The sequence below is a fragment of the Spermophilus citellus genome (genome assembly GCF_964194105.1).
Source record: "Spermophilus citellus genome assembly, chromosome: 12".
Classification (NCBI taxonomy): domain Eukaryota; kingdom Metazoa; phylum Chordata; class Mammalia; order Rodentia; family Sciuridae; genus Spermophilus; species Spermophilus citellus.
In genome coordinates this window covers 10,203,951-10,220,982 of record NC_138198.1, presented here as the reverse complement: position 1 = coordinate 10,220,982, position 17,032 = coordinate 10,203,951, and the positions used below count along the sequence as shown (strand labels likewise).

At 41.8% G+C, this 17,032-nt stretch overlaps 1 protein-coding gene across 6 annotated transcripts in view; it reads right to left on the bottom strand.

The window, feature by feature from the left end:
- SLC35D2 (solute carrier family 35 member D2) overlaps positions 1–17,032 on the bottom strand; it is a 48,942-nt gene that overhangs the window by 8,089 nt on the left and 23,821 nt on the right. For 5 of the 6 annotated variants that reach the window (XM_081263430.1, XM_081263426.1, XM_081263427.1 and 2 more), the window contains 3 exons: positions 14,581–14,683; positions 13,335–13,427; positions 5,554–5,621 (listed from right to left, as the gene is read on the bottom strand). In XM_081263430.1, the coding sequence (XP_081119556.1) occupies positions 5,554–5,621; positions 13,335–13,427; positions 14,581–14,683 (264 nt within the window). The remainder of the gene's footprint in view (positions 1–5,553; positions 5,622–13,334; positions 13,428–14,580; positions 14,684–17,032) is intronic. The other variant, XM_081263428.1, reaches the window with a different exon arrangement.

Sequence of the window (17,032 nt, the reverse complement as noted above, 5' to 3'; positions counted from 1 at the left end):
TTGGTGACATTTCATGGATATTGACGACTGATCATAAGTTGACCAGAGTCTACTTGTTTTCTAAGAAGCCCTGTAGTAAACGGGGAGGAAACGCATGGTCTCGGGCCCAGAGTCTAGCCCCTGAGGGACAAGCCCTTGATTGACAGCTCATAGCAGGGGCTGCCACCACATTACCACTGAGGTGGCTGACTTCAGAGGGTTTACCTCTTGATTGCTTCATGCCCTGTGTTAGAGTTTGGATCTGAGGTGTCCCCAAAAGCTCCCGAGTTAACGCAGGATTTTCAGAGGTGAGATGATTGGATTGTGAGAATTGGAACCTCATCAGCCCCCCAGTCTGACTGGACTGAGTGGTCACTGTAGGCAGGTGAGGTGTGGCTGGAGGAGGTGGGTCACAGGGGCATGACCTGGAGGGGTCAGCTTCCCCCCACCCAGCTTCCTCGCTGCCATGAGCTGAGCAGAGGTCCTCCTCCACCACCTCCGCCATGATGTTCTACTTCACCCTGGGTCCTGAGCAATGCACCCCATGGACTGAACCTCTGAGACCAAAGTACATTTCTCCTCCTCTAAGTTGTCCTCATTGGGTATTTTGGTCCCAGCAACGAAAAGCTGATTAACATGCTGTGATTGGATGGTAAAGGGCCAGGCAGACAACAAAAGCAGATTCTTATCACGTTTATGATGAAATGAGAAGGACTGAATCCTCAGCCGGGGGAAGAAGCTGGGCTGAGTTGATGTGTATGACTCGGGTTTTTTTGGTTTGTCTGTTTGTTTTGTTTTGTTTTAAAAGAGGAAAAACACAGAGAGGGAGATGGCTTGACAAATGATGGCTCACAAATGTGGCTTTTTTGTTTTCCTCTCTGGGTTAAATGTTCTCCATCAACAACAGAGACATCTACAAATATTTAATCCAACTGATGCCTCCAGCAATGGCTGAGTACCTAAGGACCTTCGCAGTACAGAAAAGCCATGTCTGGAAAGGACACGTTCATTAAGATATTGTCGGTCTTGAAAGAGTCACCTCATTGTGAAGCAGACAGTAGGAACAAGATGGCGACCTTAAGGTGGGGACCATGGTGCAACAGCTCCATCTGGGACCTGACACCAGGTCCAAAGCCAGGTGGGGAGGGCCACAGAGCCAGGCCCTCAAACATGGTGGACTCAGGCAAGTCCAAGGCAACCCCTGGCTACCAGAAGAAGCAAAATCAGCTTGTCCCTGTAGGAAAGTTTCTAAAGTTCCCAATTTCAGGACACAGGACTGATTAAGATAAAGCAATATGCTCACAATTGCAGGTCACCAAACACAGGAGAGCAAACCACAATGACAGTTACCTAAGACGAAAACTCATACTTAGTTTCCTAAGAACTGAAGATATTGGAAATTTATTCTGTGAAGCCAGTATCACACTCACACAAAACCAGACAAGGTCACATCAAGGAAAGAAAAACTATAGACCAGTATCCCTGAGGGGCTTGGATGCAAAAATTCTTAATAATATGTTAGCAAATTGAGTTCAACAACATATTAAAAGTATATGCCATGGCTCGGTTAGTTTTATTCCATAGATGCAAGGATGGTTTAACATACACACATCAATAAATATAACTCATCACATTAACAGAATTCAGGACAAGGATCACTTAGTAATCTCAATAGTTGCAGAAAAGGCCTTTGACAAAATTTGAAACCCATTCATAATAAAAACACTGAAGAAACTAGGGATAAAAGGACCCTACATAACATCATAAAGACGACATACAGAAGACCCACAGCAGACCTCCTAGTAAATGGGAGAAAACTGATAGCATTTCCTCAAAATCAGGTCAAGACAAGGATGTCCCCCGTTACCACTCCTACTTAACATAGTGCTAGAAATTCTAGCCCCAGCAGTTAGGCAAGACAAGGGAATAAAAGAGATTTTAAAAGGGAAAGTATATTTAGAAGACCCAAAGAACTACACCAAAAGACTGCTAGAAATAACAAACAATTTTGGCAAAGTAGCAGGTTACAAAATCAACATACAAAAATCAATAGCTTTCCTAAACACCAGCAATGAATCTGCTGAGAAAGAAAGAAACCAGGAAAACAATTCCATTTATAATAGTCTCAAAAAAAAACAAACCTAGGAGTAAATCTAACCAAGGAGGTGAAAGACCTCTACAATGAAAACTATAAAACACAAAAAAAAATAAATTGAAGAAGACACAAGAAGATGGAAAGCTCTCCCATGTTTGTGGATAGGCAGAATTAATATTATTAACATGGCCGCATCACCACAGGCAATATGCAAATTCAATACAATTCCTCATCAAAATACCTATGACATTCTTTACAGAACTAGGAAAAAATAGTCCTAAATCTCATTTGGAAGAATAAAAGACCCAAAATAGCCAAAGCCATTCTAAACCAAAAAAGCAATGCTGGAGGCATCACAATCCCTGACTTGAAATTATACTACAGAGCTACGGTAACAAAAACTACATGGTACTGACCTAAAAACAGACAGAGAATAATGGTGCAGAATAGAAGCTAAGAGATAAATCCAGACACCTACATTCATCTGATCCTTGACAAAGGTGGCAAAAACATACACTGGAGAACAGACAGCCTTTCTAACAAATGGCACTGGGAAAACTGGTTATCCCCATGGAGATGAATGAAACTAGACCATTATTTCTCACCCTACAGAAAAGTCAGCTCAAAATGAAGCAAAGACCTAGAAATTATATCAGAAACTATGCAACTCCTAGAATAAAATATAGGATCAACATTCCAACATATAGGCACAGGCAACAAATTTCTCAATAGGACCCCTAAAACTCAGGAAATAATGCCAAGTTAATAAATGGGATGGCATCAAATTAAAAAGCTTCTGTACAGCAAAGAAAACAATTAAAAATGTGAAGAGAGAATCTACAGAATGGGAGAAAATCTTTGCTAGCTACTCTTCTGACAGAAGATTAATATCTAGATTATATAAAGAAAATTTACACCAAAAAAATCAAATAAATGGGCAAATTTAATAGTCACCTATCAAAATAGGAAATACAAATGGCCAACAAATATATGAAAAAGTGTTCAACATCATTAGCAATTAGGGAGACACAAATCTAAAAACTGCACTGAAATTTCATCTCATACCAGTCAAAATAGCAGTCATCAAAACTATAAATAATAAGAAATATTGGAGAGTATATAAAGAAGTTGGTGATACTATAAATTAGTACAACCACTATGGAAATTGGTATGGAGGTTACTCAAAAGTCTAGGCATGGATCTACCATATGAGCCAGCTAGACCACTCCTCAGTATTTATCCTGAAGAATTAAAGTCAGCATACTATAGAGAGACGTGCATAGCCATGTTCAAAGCAGCACAATTCACAATAGCCAAACTATGGAGCCAACTTAGGTGCCCATCACTGGATGAGTGGTATACACAATGGAGTTTTATTCAGCCATAAAGAAAAACAAAAGTAGGTCATGTGCAGGAACATGGGTAGGACTAGAGACCATTATAAGTCAAACTCAGAAGGTTAAGGGTCATGTTTTCTCTCATATGCAGAAGCTAGAGAGGAAAAAAAAAGAAAGATGGGGAGTAGGCCTCATGAAAATCAAAGAGGAAAGAGAGTAAGGGGCAGGAGGTGGTGAGGGAGGGGAAATGCTGGGAGGTGATATTGGCCAAATTATATTGTTATATAGTAATATTGTGTTGTGTGTACATGAACAGATAAGCAAGAACAAATCCCATCAGTATGTACAACTATAACGCACTAATTAAAAAATGGGGAGGAGGAGACCCAACCCAGAACTCCAGATATTGGAATCATCAAACACAGAATATAAAATAACTATGTGTGTAACACTCAAGAAATAAAAGGTATAATCACAAAGACTAGTGAACGAATGTTAGGAATGAATAGATAAGTTAGAAAAAAGAATCTGTGGCACTTGTATAAATAGAATATAAGATACTTAAAAATTTCAATAACAGGATAAACATTAAATTAGACACAGTTAAAGAGAGAATTAATTGGGCTGGGGATGTGGTTCAAGCGGTAGCGCGCTCGCCTGGCATGCGTGTGGCCCGGGTTCGATCCTCAGCACCACATACCAACAAAGATGTTGTGTCCACCGATAACTATAAAATAAATATTAAAATTCTCTCTCTCTCTCTCTCTCTCTCTCTCTCTCTCTCTCTCTCTCTCTCTCCCTCTCTCACTCTTTCTTTAAAAAAAAAAGAGAGAATTAATGATTGGAAGATACACATGAACGCTTCTCATACAACTATACTAGAGGTAGTTACAGTCAAGTTTGAGAATTAAAATGCTGATCAAAGAAATCATGAATTGTCTTAGTCCATTTACACATAACGAAAAGGAGTATATTCATCTTTTTCCCATAGGAAAAAATCTTTTGATGAGTAATCCCTGAGACAGTAATTGAAAGACCCTTTCAATATGGGTTAAGACTTGGATTCCTGCGTACTAGTGGAGCCTGGCTTACTTCTCTCAAGAGGAAAACTGCAGTGCTAGAGAGGGAAAGAAGGGGTACAGCTGATGTTTCCTGTTTATTCTTTTGCACTATTTGAATTATTTACTAATAATTTATTTTACTACTCATGCAAAGGAATTGTCTAAGTTTTTAGAAGATCAAAAAGGGCACAAGAGCTCTCAACAGATAAAGATATTTCAATAACAAAACCCTAATTATTGAACGACCCTGCAGCCTGGACATCTCTCCTCAGAAACTTCCTGAATACTGCAAGTACAGCACTAGGGGAAAAGGTTGTCATTGCTATATATTTATGTGAGGAATGAATCTTGGGCAACTAAGGTCATGGTGACAAAGACCAAAACCTGGCACTGAACTCGAGATGTCAGCTGACTTTTCTTTTCAGATGAACTTTCAAAAATCAATAGGCAATGTCATGTTTTGGAGTAGAATGTGATATTAGCATCACTTTCAAAGTCAAAACAGTTTTGTGCTTGCTTCTGACCTCTTGGGCTGAGCTCTCACTGTCCTGGATCAAGGTCAACCCCTTTTCTGTAGGATCCCTCATATCCGGAGTGTATTGGTTCCAGGACTCCCATGGACACCAATATCCACAGATGCTAAGTCGCTTACGGAGAATGGTGCAACGTTGTCATAAAACCTGTGCCCATCCTTCTGTACTTTAAAATATCTCTAGGTCTAAGTTTGCCTAAGACAATGCAAACTCAATGTGGATACGTATTAAACTGAATTGCCTAGAAAATAATGACAAAAATTAAAAGTTGGTCAGGCTCAGTATAGACTCAATTCTTTCCGAGTATTTCCTATGCACTTTTCATTGAATCTGCAAATGCAAAGCCTGTGGAAATGGGGAGCAGAATGGACTTTCTGGAGAAACGTAGATAAACCTGGACAAAGGGACTTGGACAGATCAGGAGAGACGATATTCGACTTGTCAAGAGGAAAACTGCAGTGCTAGAGAGGGAAAGAAGGGGTACAGCTGATGTTTCCTGTTTATTCTTTTTTATCCAAGTTTCCTTCTTCTTATCTATGGTTTCTTACCCCAAAAAACAGGAAAGAAGAAACTGCAGGACAAACAGGACATTCTTCCACTGGTTGAACTCAGTAGCCTATTATTAAAAAGAAAAGAAACGAGTGATTAGATTAATGACATTGCAGTTCAAATCTGTGAGTCTGGGTACAAAAACCATCTTTCCAAAAACAAAATCCAATTTTAAAAGTCCTAGGTCACACAAGTTATGTGACAATGGACAAATTTACTTCCCTCCCCAAATCTCAGGTTCATCGTACAAAATGGGAAATCGGGGGGGGGGGGGGGGGGGGGGGGGGGGGCTTCCTGCACAGGCTGATGTGAAGATGAAGTGAAGTTGAACTCCGCAGGTGACAAGCTCAAAAAAAATCAGTAACATTGGCAAGGAAAGTTCAAGTTCACAGACTGTTTTCAAGAATTTACATCATGGACAAATGAGCTAGTATTTGCTATTTACATAGCAATCAAATAATGGAAGGTGAAGAATATGATAGACAAGTTTAAACAAACCATGTAGAAATGACAGGTAACAATAAAAAGGAGTATTTTATTTATAATTTTTCTCTTGCCTGCATCCAAAACTGATTTGTTTCTTCCCCATCCCCCTCTCCTTCCCCCCTCTCCCCCTCCTTCTCCCCCTCCCCCTCTCTCTCCTTCCCCTCCCCCTCCCCTTCCTCCTCCTCCTCCTTTTTTTTGATAGCAGGTATTGAACTCAGGAGCACTTAACCACTGAGCCACATTCTCAGCCCCTTTCATTTTTATTTTGAGGCAGGGTCTTGCTAAGTTGCTCAGGACTTCCCAAATTTGCTGAGGCTGGCTTTGAACTTGTGATCCTCCTGCATCAGCCTCCCACAACACTGAGATGCGCCACTGCATCCGGCTCAAAACTGATTTTAAGGCAACTCAAGACCACTCAAGCAATGTGCTCAATAACATGCTTAGATCAAAGTTCTATTCTCTTTCTACTAAGCAATACTTTGCTAGCCAAGTTTTAGCAACTGAATCATTTAAAACTATTTAAATAGTTTTCAAATTGTTATTCAAATTTTTAAACAATTAAAAGGGAATTCTCTCCTCCAATTCATACAGCCTTGCACACTTTGCTGACACTGACTCATTAGTAATACTCTGCCCCCGTCTCCTAACAAAAAGATACACAAAAACTCAGAAAGTCAAGGGTCCTATGTGGAAGCTAGGTAGAAAAAAGGTAGAAAAGGAGGGATCTCATTAAAAAAAAAAAAAAGAAGGAGAGGCCAGTAGAATGGAGGAAGGGAACTAGAGGAAGGAGGGAATAAAGGAGAGAGAAAATACTGGGGAGAGAATTAGCCAAGTTACATTGTTGTACTGTGTGCCTGTAGGAATACGCAACAAGGAATCTCGATCGTGTTCAATTATAATGCACCATAAAGATGTTTTAATAAAAACAAAAAGAAAAGATAGACATTAAACGTTAATAATTGTTGAAACAGGGGATGGGCACATGGGGTTTGTTTATTATTCTCTACGCGTCTATGTGCTTCAAAGTTTCCATCATTAAAAAACAAAACTTTTTAATGCGTACTTTGGGAGCCTGGGTGTAGCTCAGTGGTACAGTTCGTGCTTAGCATGGGTGAAGCGCTGGGTACATTGACTCTTCACCCAATTTAGTTTTTACAAATTTTAGCTTTGTTTCTTTTTAAAAAAAATATATATTTTTTATTAGTTGCTGATGGACCTTTATTTACTTATTTATATGTGATGCTGAGAATCAAACCCAATGCCTCATACTTGCTAAGCAAGTGCTCCACCACTCAGCCCCAGCCCCAGCCCCAGTATTGCTTCTTTAGTTATAACGAGGCTGACTGGGCAGGGAGGCACATGCCTTTAATCCCAGCTACTTGGGAGGCTAAGGCAGGAGGATAATAAATTCAAGGCCAGCCTGGGCAACTTAACAAGATCCTGTCTCAAAAGAAAATAAAAATAAGGGGCTGGGGAATGCGGCTCACTGGTAGGGTGCTTGCCTAGCATGCATGAGGCCCTGGGGGTTTTGGGTTGTTGTTTTTGTTTTGGTAACAGGATTAAACCCATGAGCCTTAACCACTGAGCAACACCCCAGCACTTTTTGAATTTTATTTTGAGACAGGGTCTCACTAAGTTGTTTTAGTACCTAAGTTGCTGAGGCTGGCTTTGAACTTGCAATCCTCCCGAGCTGCTAGGACTAAAGGTGTGCACCACCAGGCCCAGCTGAAGCCCTGGGTTTGATCTCCGGCATCACAAAAGTAAGTAAATAAAGGACTGGGAAAGTAGGTCCATGGTACAACACGTGTCTAGCACCCATGAAGCCCTGGGTTCAATGCCCAGTACACAAAAATAACATCATCATAATAATAATGCTGTACTAGTGGCATTTTGAGAAATAATCTAGCATAATAAAACAGGAAATAATTAAAGGTGAGTAATAATAAAGTAGTTCTTCCTTTAGACTTACTGTTGCAGTCCAAGTATGTTGGAGTATTTCCTTCATATGTAAAAACTATAATAACCCTTATATCTTATAGAGTGCAAGAGGCCTAACATATTCAAATAGTCTTTGTCTTTTATTTTTCATTAAATTCGAGTCATTAATTAATTTTGAGACGAGGTCTTGTTGTGTTACCCAGACTGGTCTCAGACTCTTGGGCTCAAATGACCCTCCTGCTTCAGCCTCCCAAGAAGCTGGGACTTCAAGTGTGGGCCTCCGTACCCGGCTAGTCCCTGTCTTAATGTGGTTTGATTTTTGTACTTTGCAATAATGTGAAAGTGAGGCTCATTCAGCAGGAGCCATCTTCTTCATGGTGCACTTGGGGGTTTTTTAAATGGGAAAAACAAGTCCTATCTTTTCACCCTCGTTCATCAACTACAATACATTAGATGTACTTGGGACCTACTGCAGGGATTCATGGCTAAGCAAAGTTCACCCACTGAGTATTTTCCAAGGGCCTGATATGTCAACAAGAGGAGCTGTCATCTCCGACCTCATTGTTCAGAGGTAAAACCAAGGTGCTGTTAAAAGATCTGCCAAGGATGTAAATCCAGAGTCCTGACTGAATTGCCAGGGTGGTGAGTCACCAGCAAGTTTTGCCACTACCTCTCCTTCTCCCTCTTTCCTGCTCCCAGTCCACCAGGAAAAATGACTCAACCAATTTTTCCTATCATTAAAAAGAAGAGTGGAAAAGGGAAATTGCATGGAAATGAAGGGAGACCCTCATTGCTATACAAAATTACATATAAGAGGTTGTGAGGGGAATGGGAAAATAAACAAGGAGAGAAATGAATTACAGTAGATGGGGTAGAGAGAGAAGATGGGAGGGGAGGGGAGGGGGGATAGTAGGGGATAGGAAAGGTAGCAGAATAGAACAATTACTAATAGGGCATTATGTAAAATTGTGGATGTGTAACCGATGTGATTCTGCAATCTGCATTTGGGGTAAAATTGGGGGTTCATAACCCACTTCAATCTAATGTATGAAATATGATATGTCAAGAGCTTTGTAATGTTATGAACAACCAATAAAAAAAAAAAAAAAAGAAGAGTGAACCTTTGTTCTAGCCCATCCTTCAGCTTTCAGTACAGTTAACCCAGATGTGGCCAAGAAGGCGGAGCTTTCTATTGTAGACTCCCAGATGCTCACAAATTCCCAAGGTTTACCTGATTCAACAAACAAAGAGCACTCACCACTCTTTTCTACAAAGTTGCTCATGTTTTTGCATCCTGATTATAGTACATATCCTGCATCTTCCAGCATCTCTTATCAGATATTTTAAAATTAAATAAAATATCTTATCAGATATTTTTAAATTAAAATATAGTCACATTTTTTACTTTAACTTTGTACATGAATTAAAAGTTTAAAAATATTTGTCATTTTAGAGAACCCCCCCCTCGATTTTAGTTGTAGATTAACACAATGCCTTTATTTTTATTATTTATTTTTATGTAATTCTAAGGATAGAGGCAAGCACTCTACCATTGAGCTTCTCTTCTGGTTATAAATGTCTTCCATTTCTCTTATAATTTTTATTAATAGTAAGCTTATAAATTGAACTCTTTGATCCATTTGGAATTTTAGTAAAAACTAAGCACTAAGGTAGGTAAGGGAAGTTCTGTTTGAAATCTTCAGAGTCTGTCAAAGGGAAGAGGAAAGATGGGGTCAATACTGGGGTTTTCCAACACACAAAAGAATAGAAGGAGAATATTCTTCCTGAATGTCAGAATTTAACAAATTTCAGATGCTCCTTGACTTACCCATACGGTTACTTTCCAACCGACCCACCATCAGTTGAATATGTCATAAGGCAAAAATGCACTAATACACTAACCTACTGAAAATCAGAGCTTAGCCTGGCCTACCTGCACTTACATGTAGCCCACAGTTGGGTGATATCATCTGAGCAAACCCCGATCTGTGTGTGTGATCATGTGTGTGGCTGACTGGCAGCCGTGGCATCTGGACAGAGGTTCATACCACACCAGCGTTCGCACAGAAGAACAAAACATAAAATGAAGTATGGCTCCTCCTGAATGAGCCTCATTTTACATTATTGCCAAGGACAAAAATCAAACCACATTTAGACGGGGACTAGCCAGCTGCGGAGGCCCACACCTGAAGTCCCAGCTTCTCGGGAAGATGAAGCAGGAGGGTCATTTGAGCCCAGGAGTTTGAGACCAGTCTGGGCAACACAGCAAGACCTCATCTCAAAATCAATTAATGACTCGAATTTAATGACAAATAAAAGACAAAGACTATTTGAATGTTAGGCCTCTTGCACTCTATAAGATATAAGGGTTATTATAGTTTTTACATGTGAAGGAAAGAAACATGAACAGTTTATCTATCCAAACAAAATAACTGCCATTACATACAGCAAAGAATGTGTTTCTAGGGCCAGAGGGCCTGGATCTATCGCCTGCGGTTCTTGGAAGTTTCTTAAACACTAAGCCCTAAATTCCTTGCTATAAAATGGGGTTGACAGCAGTACTTTCTCTCCCCAGGATGGTTCTAGGAATGTCATGAGATAGTTCATGAACGATGCTTTGAAACACACTGATATAACATTTGCTCAATAAATATTAACTATCACACAAGAAAATAGGAGAATGGCGCATAATCATTGCAAGCCTGTGGCAGCTTCTGAAAACCCCAGGCTACAAGTTTAGAAGTCAATGATTTGGATGTGGGAATACATGTCCCTACAGAAGTGGTATTATAAGCTGTATTCCCAGGCCGTTTTACCCATAAGTTCCTAATATTTCTTTTGTCACTCATCATAGTGCTCCTACAGGAAAATATGCTCTTAGTCCCAAGTAGGCGTTCTAGGAGTGTGTAAGAATTTCTAAACTTTTTTTTTTCCCATGCAAAGGATCAAACCCAGGCAAGCTTTTACCACTGAGCCATATCCCCAACTCAAGTGTGTACATTTTTATTCCTAGAATTAAATGTATCTCTGAAACAGCTACAAGATACCAGAATTCCAGAACAGATACATTCCAGTGGTTCAACAGAAAAACTCATTTCTATTCTATAATAATGAAATAGACACACCACTAGGGCCACTTTGTTGAGACTCATAATTTTGTGTAAGGTCGCTGACACCAACTTGGTTTAAAATGGACTAATGACGGGTAAAAAATAAATATTGTGTTTTCAGACATTGCGTCTGCTGGAGAGGTGCTGGGGGGAGGAGCTCGCTCCGTCTTCCAACACTGAACCCACAGTGAGTCCCGGGTTCACACAGTGTCCCTACTAACCTGAAACAGAGAGCTCTTGATCAAAACTGATGCCTGTTGGCAGGTTTTGATATAAATACATGGACATGGCTGTTCACCCCTGGGGATTTGGCTACTGGGCCCTTCTGTAGCTTCCAGCTTCTGGGGGAAGAACTGTGTAGCTGAAGGAAGAGCAATGAGCCCGGCCATCTACCCCAGAAGTCCTGCAGCCCAAAATCCTTCAGAGCCTGAAAGGGCTGCAAATGCAATCAACTTCAGTGACTGTGCTCGTTGTTACAACAGAAGAACTGTCCTCTCAGAAGCACTCTGAACCAGCCACCCAGTCCAGCAAAGGGAGGGTTAACACCTGGCCAGAAGGGGGACAGTGAGCAGAGGCAACCTGATGGGATTTTCCCCCTCACCCCTCATTTCCTACATGAACTTAAACATCACCTCTCACTACAGGCAAAATTCATAGAAGCTGCCCAAGCACGGTGGTGCACGCCTGTAATCCCAGCAGCAGGCCTGGGAGGCTGAGGCACGAGGATCACAGGTTCAGAGTCAGCCTCAGCAACTCGGCGAGGTCCTGAGCAACTCAACAAGACCCTGTTTCCAAATAAACTATAAAAAGGCTGGGATGTGGCTCAGTGGTTAAACAACCCTGGGTTCATTCCCTAGTACAAAAAAAAAAAATCATAGAAGCTGTGGGGCTTTCAACTTAGAGGAGTCGGGGCGTGTATCCCTGGAAGCCGTCGTGATGAACCTTAACATGGGAGTGGTCATTCCCTGGCAGACCTGTCCTCCTCTCCCTCCCACTGGGCCTGATACCTTAAGGCTGGCTGAGTATACCTCATCTGCAATGCTTGGGACCAGAAGTGCTTCAGATTTTTTTTTTTTAAATATGTAATGGGTGAAAAAAATAATAAGACATCTTGGGAATGGAACCCAGGTCTGAACATGAAATTCACATGTGTTTTATATATACCGTGATCACATGTAGCCTGAAGGTAATTTTATTCATTATTTTTAGTGTGCCTACATTTTTACTGTGACCCACCACAAACAATTCATGTGTGGAATTTTCCATTCGTGGTGTCGCAGTTGGTACTCGGGAAGCTTTACATTTGAGAGTAGACAGAAATATTGGGCCTAATTGACCATCTTATCTGTCTTTCATGAATAAGCATTAGCTAAGTTAAGCAGGGCAAATTCAGAAAGAACAATACCTTTTCAACAGTCAAAGGTAGACCCTGGAATGTTTAGATGTAAAAATGGTACGATGTCTGGGGTCTCTTTTAAAATACTGCAGAAGCTGGAAGAGGTGAGGTTGGATAGGAACAGATAAAATCAGCACAGCGAAATGCCAAGAAGCTGGGGACCGAGAGAGGACAGTTCATGGAATTATTCTCCCTACTTTGCAAATGTTTCAAAATGTCTATAATTAAAAATAACAAAGAAACCCATTTTTAAACTATCAAAATTTCTTTCCCAAGGAAGTAATTTTCCCAGAGTCCTCACATCAACAAAGAAGGACAGTGGGACTCAGACTCAGATTTTGATTGTTGTTTTCCAAAAATTTGCAAGTCCTGAGTTCTTGTCAACAAGATCCTGCTGCCTCCGTGTGTCTAAGGGTGTTAAATACCAGGCACATCAAACACCTTTTTCTTTTTTAATGTGGTGCTGAGGATGGAACCCAGTGCCCACCACTGAGCTACAACCACAGCCCTCAAACAGCTTTTGATTTTCTTTTTGAAATGGAGTCTCATTCTGTTGCCCAGGCTGGTCTTGAACTATTCTTCCCACCTCAGCCTCCAGAGTATCTGGGACCAGGGTACATGACACCATGCCCAGCTCCCAGACATAACATTTTATGTACCTTCCTGGTAATTCTATATACATAGGGATCTGAGATGTGTGTGTGTGTGTGTGTGTGTGTGTGTGTGTGTTCCTATATACTATATATAAGATATGCATGTATGCATTTTATTTCAGTGAGTACCAAATGTTAAATATTGAAATTTTAAAAGATGGCTAAGGAAAGTTGTATTGACCATTTTATCCACTTACCTGCTGAAGGTCTCCGGTGGAGACACTAATAATAAGAGTTGGAATGATCATGAAGCAGGCATTATAGAAAAGCACCCCATATTTCCCTAGTTCCTACAAAAACAAAGAAAACCCCACTGAATTTCAGAATACAAGCATTGAATTTCCTGGAGCTATTTATTCAACTACGAATCTACACAACGTTAGAACATGTATTCTCACCGACTCTCTACTGGAATATTTTATAACAAATTCCCAACAGAAAATGCTTCATTTCAATTGTATTTTGGTTTCAGAATAAATATTTATTTTACACCAAAAGCTACAGACAAAATGGATGAAATGAAAAGGAGGCCAAGTTTCCACCCCCTTGGACATTCTGACTATGTGAGCTTTTCTTTTTGTTTTAAAGAAATCTGGAACACAGTAAAGGAGATGAAAACTGTTAACATAAACAACTCCTTTAAAACATCTGCCGTCTGCACTGAAGAAGAGCCCTGATGTATTCACTTCCACAGAAGAGGCCACACCATCTCTCCACCAAACAAGGCTAACCTATTGTGGTTTTTCAAAAGGCAACAAACATGTTTTTGTAAAACCGCCACCAATAAAAGAAACAAATGGCCATAGAGATTAAAAAAAAAAAAAAAAAAAGGCCTGTTAGGGAGAACTCCCTCCTTCTACACAAAGAACCAGGAACAAAGAGCCATATGGCCGGCTCATCCTCCACAGCTTCCTGGAACAGCTGGGGCCTCCACTGCGGCAGACCCAGGCCAGAGAGCTCCGGGCTGGCCCCTGGGGATCAGAGGAGGCAGGTCCTGCTGGAGGACCCACCAGGGATCCTTTTCAGGCTACTCATGTCATGGGTGAGGAACCTGAGGTTGGAGAAGCTGAGGTTCAAAGTCACCATGGCCAGGGAGAGCCGGGGTATGTCCCACCCGCAGACTCCACACTCTCCAAACAAGTGTCCCGCCCCGGACTTTGCCGTGGTCACTGATGACCGAGCTGACGGAGCCATGATGTGCTCTGCTGTTGTCTGTACATTGGGACTGTGACAACTTCTCCCCTCCTATCTAATTTTCACCCCAAAATTTCCAAGACTAAGAGTAACAAGAACATACACAGATAAGATAATTAGGATGAAATGAGTGATTGATCAATCGTATTACATAAACTATGTGCCAACTGTAGAAATCCATTTCCATTTTTCACATCTTCTTGGGGGCAGATGATAAAGCCTAAAGCCACAGGAGGGAAGACCCGGTACCTTTGGGTCCATTTTCTGCTTGGTATAGACTCCATTTGCTGCAGTGAAGATATCATTTAGGAATACAATGACGTAGCCTTCCAGGTTAAAAGCAAGGTCAGACCTGGTAGGAGAACAAAAGACAAGGGGGGTTATTCAGGAACTCCTCCTCCCTTGGCCTCAAAGCCTGCCTGCTTTTCCTAATCAAATCCACATCCAATGCCAGTAACAACCTAGCAACACTTATACGGCATATTTTCCCTTCTCTGCTGGAGAAAGGTTAATTTTGCCTCCAGACAAAAAGAAAACCAGCCAATCGGGTGGCTTCAACTTAATTACACAGAGCTTACGACCCAGGGACTGTACCCATCACCCTGCAAGCCCTGTCTTGCTATCTGGAAGTCAGCGTGATAACTGGGGAACCCTGACTCTCCTAAGGGGAGACCCACCAATGGCTTTGCTTATTGCTGTGAACAGGGCCATCCCCAGGGTGCAGCCCTTGTGGGACAGCAGGGGAGTGACTGGGTAAGAGGGCCCTATGAGGACGTGATACCTCCATCTGCTGCCAAACAGTGCCCTGTCCATCTAAAGGGCAAGGCAGACACCCCCAGGGTCTATAAAACTCTTCCCAAGCCATCCTATTCCTGTGGTTTTTGAAACAATCTTTTTTTAAAAAAATAATGCCAATATAAAAATGTTTGGGGGATATGACATAGATGTTAGAGAACAGTAATTGATATATGATGGGATTCACACACTTGCACTTCATCCTTATAGACAATACCAGACCCATGTCAGAATTCACAACTATCAACTTCCAGGGAAGATAAACTTTCCCTCTATCCTGTTAGGTTCAGTACCTGGGGGCCTGTGAATGAATGAATATATGAATGTGTGAATTAACATATGTATGTATGGATGGACGGATGGATGAATGGATTGACAGGATTTCACTAAGTTGCCCAGCTAGCCTCCCACTCCTAGCCTCAAGCAATCCTCCTGCCTCAGTCTCCTAGAGGTGTGGCCACCACAGCCAGCTGGGTCTGACTAATTGACAAAAGACAGATCAACAGGAAAAAAGGAACACAAACCTTATTCGAATTTTACAGGCACAGGAGTTCACAGAAAAGTAAAACCCAAAGAAACAGCTTGACAGGGGGACTCACATGACATTTTAACAAAGGATAGAGGGTTGGACATCAAGGGACAAATAAATTGTGGGAAGTGATTAGGAAATGTGCAAGGGAAATAACGGAGGAGAAAGGTTGTTGGGGTTTAAGGTGCGGATTCATTTCGGTGCTGCCCGGGCTCTCTCTTCAGTGAGAAGAGCTGCCCTCCTCCTCTCTCCGGTGCAGAAGGGGCCACCTCCACAAAGACATTTATGCCTGACTCTGAGGCCTCCGTTGATTCTCAGTTGCCTTTAGCTCAAAATAACCTTTATCCCAAGGTGGCATATTGTGTGGTGGCACATTTGGACTCCCCCACAACATCGAAATAAGATCATCTCCAACCAAAGGGAACACAATAGAGAGGCCAAAACTGCATCAAAATCTGCATGCCAATTAAGTCATATTTTTGCTTGAGACTTCCACTGGTATTACCACCTACAAATATCTTTGTGGGAATGCAAATCGCTTTCAGGTTATTATCATACATCAGAATTCTCCAGTTCCATCACAATAAGGGGATTTTCCTCAAAGTAAGGGTCTTTACATCTCTTGCCCACTCACGCCTGACTCATCATGGAGAAGCGTCTGCGCTCCACAACACAGCAGAGTTGTGGTAAAACAAACGGAGGCTGGGGTGCAGCTCAATGGTGGAGCACCTGCTTAGTGCGCATGCGTCCCCGGGGTCCATCCCCAGCACTGCACAAAGAAACTAACCTGACTTTGGCTTGAGGACGTCTCCAAAGGAGAGTCCTCACATGATGCACCACAACCTAGCTTAGTACCTAGACTAACTGACTGAAAGCCGAACTTTGACAACACACAGCTGAGTCTCAGCCCATCACCAGGCTTGAGTCAGTTGCAGGCAGTCAACTCTTGAGACCGTGCTCGGATAAGGCGAAGGCTCAGTCCAGCTGCCTCTGTGCCTCACTTCCATTTTCCGTCCATAAGGCTGCCTGGTGCACTGCTGGACGGAGCTCTCTGAGTCTACGCTGGCTCTGAGAGTTACAGAATTTCCAGACTGTTCCTTTGCTCCAATACACTCTGCTAAATTTGTCTAAAGTGTTTCTGTTAACAGCTGGATAAGGAGGAAAAGTCAGGAGTCTAGAGGCATGGGGGGAAGAGGTCTGGAGAGACTGAAGGAAATTCCCAGAGTCCTCAGCCTCCCCATGTTGGGGGGCCAGGGGTTCCCAACAGCCATGTTCCCACACCCGGCAGGGTGACCTGGTCTCAGGTGTCTTACCTATGAGTCATTTAGGCCAGTACTAAGTGCACAGAAGTGTGAGTGATTTACTTGCTGTATAATC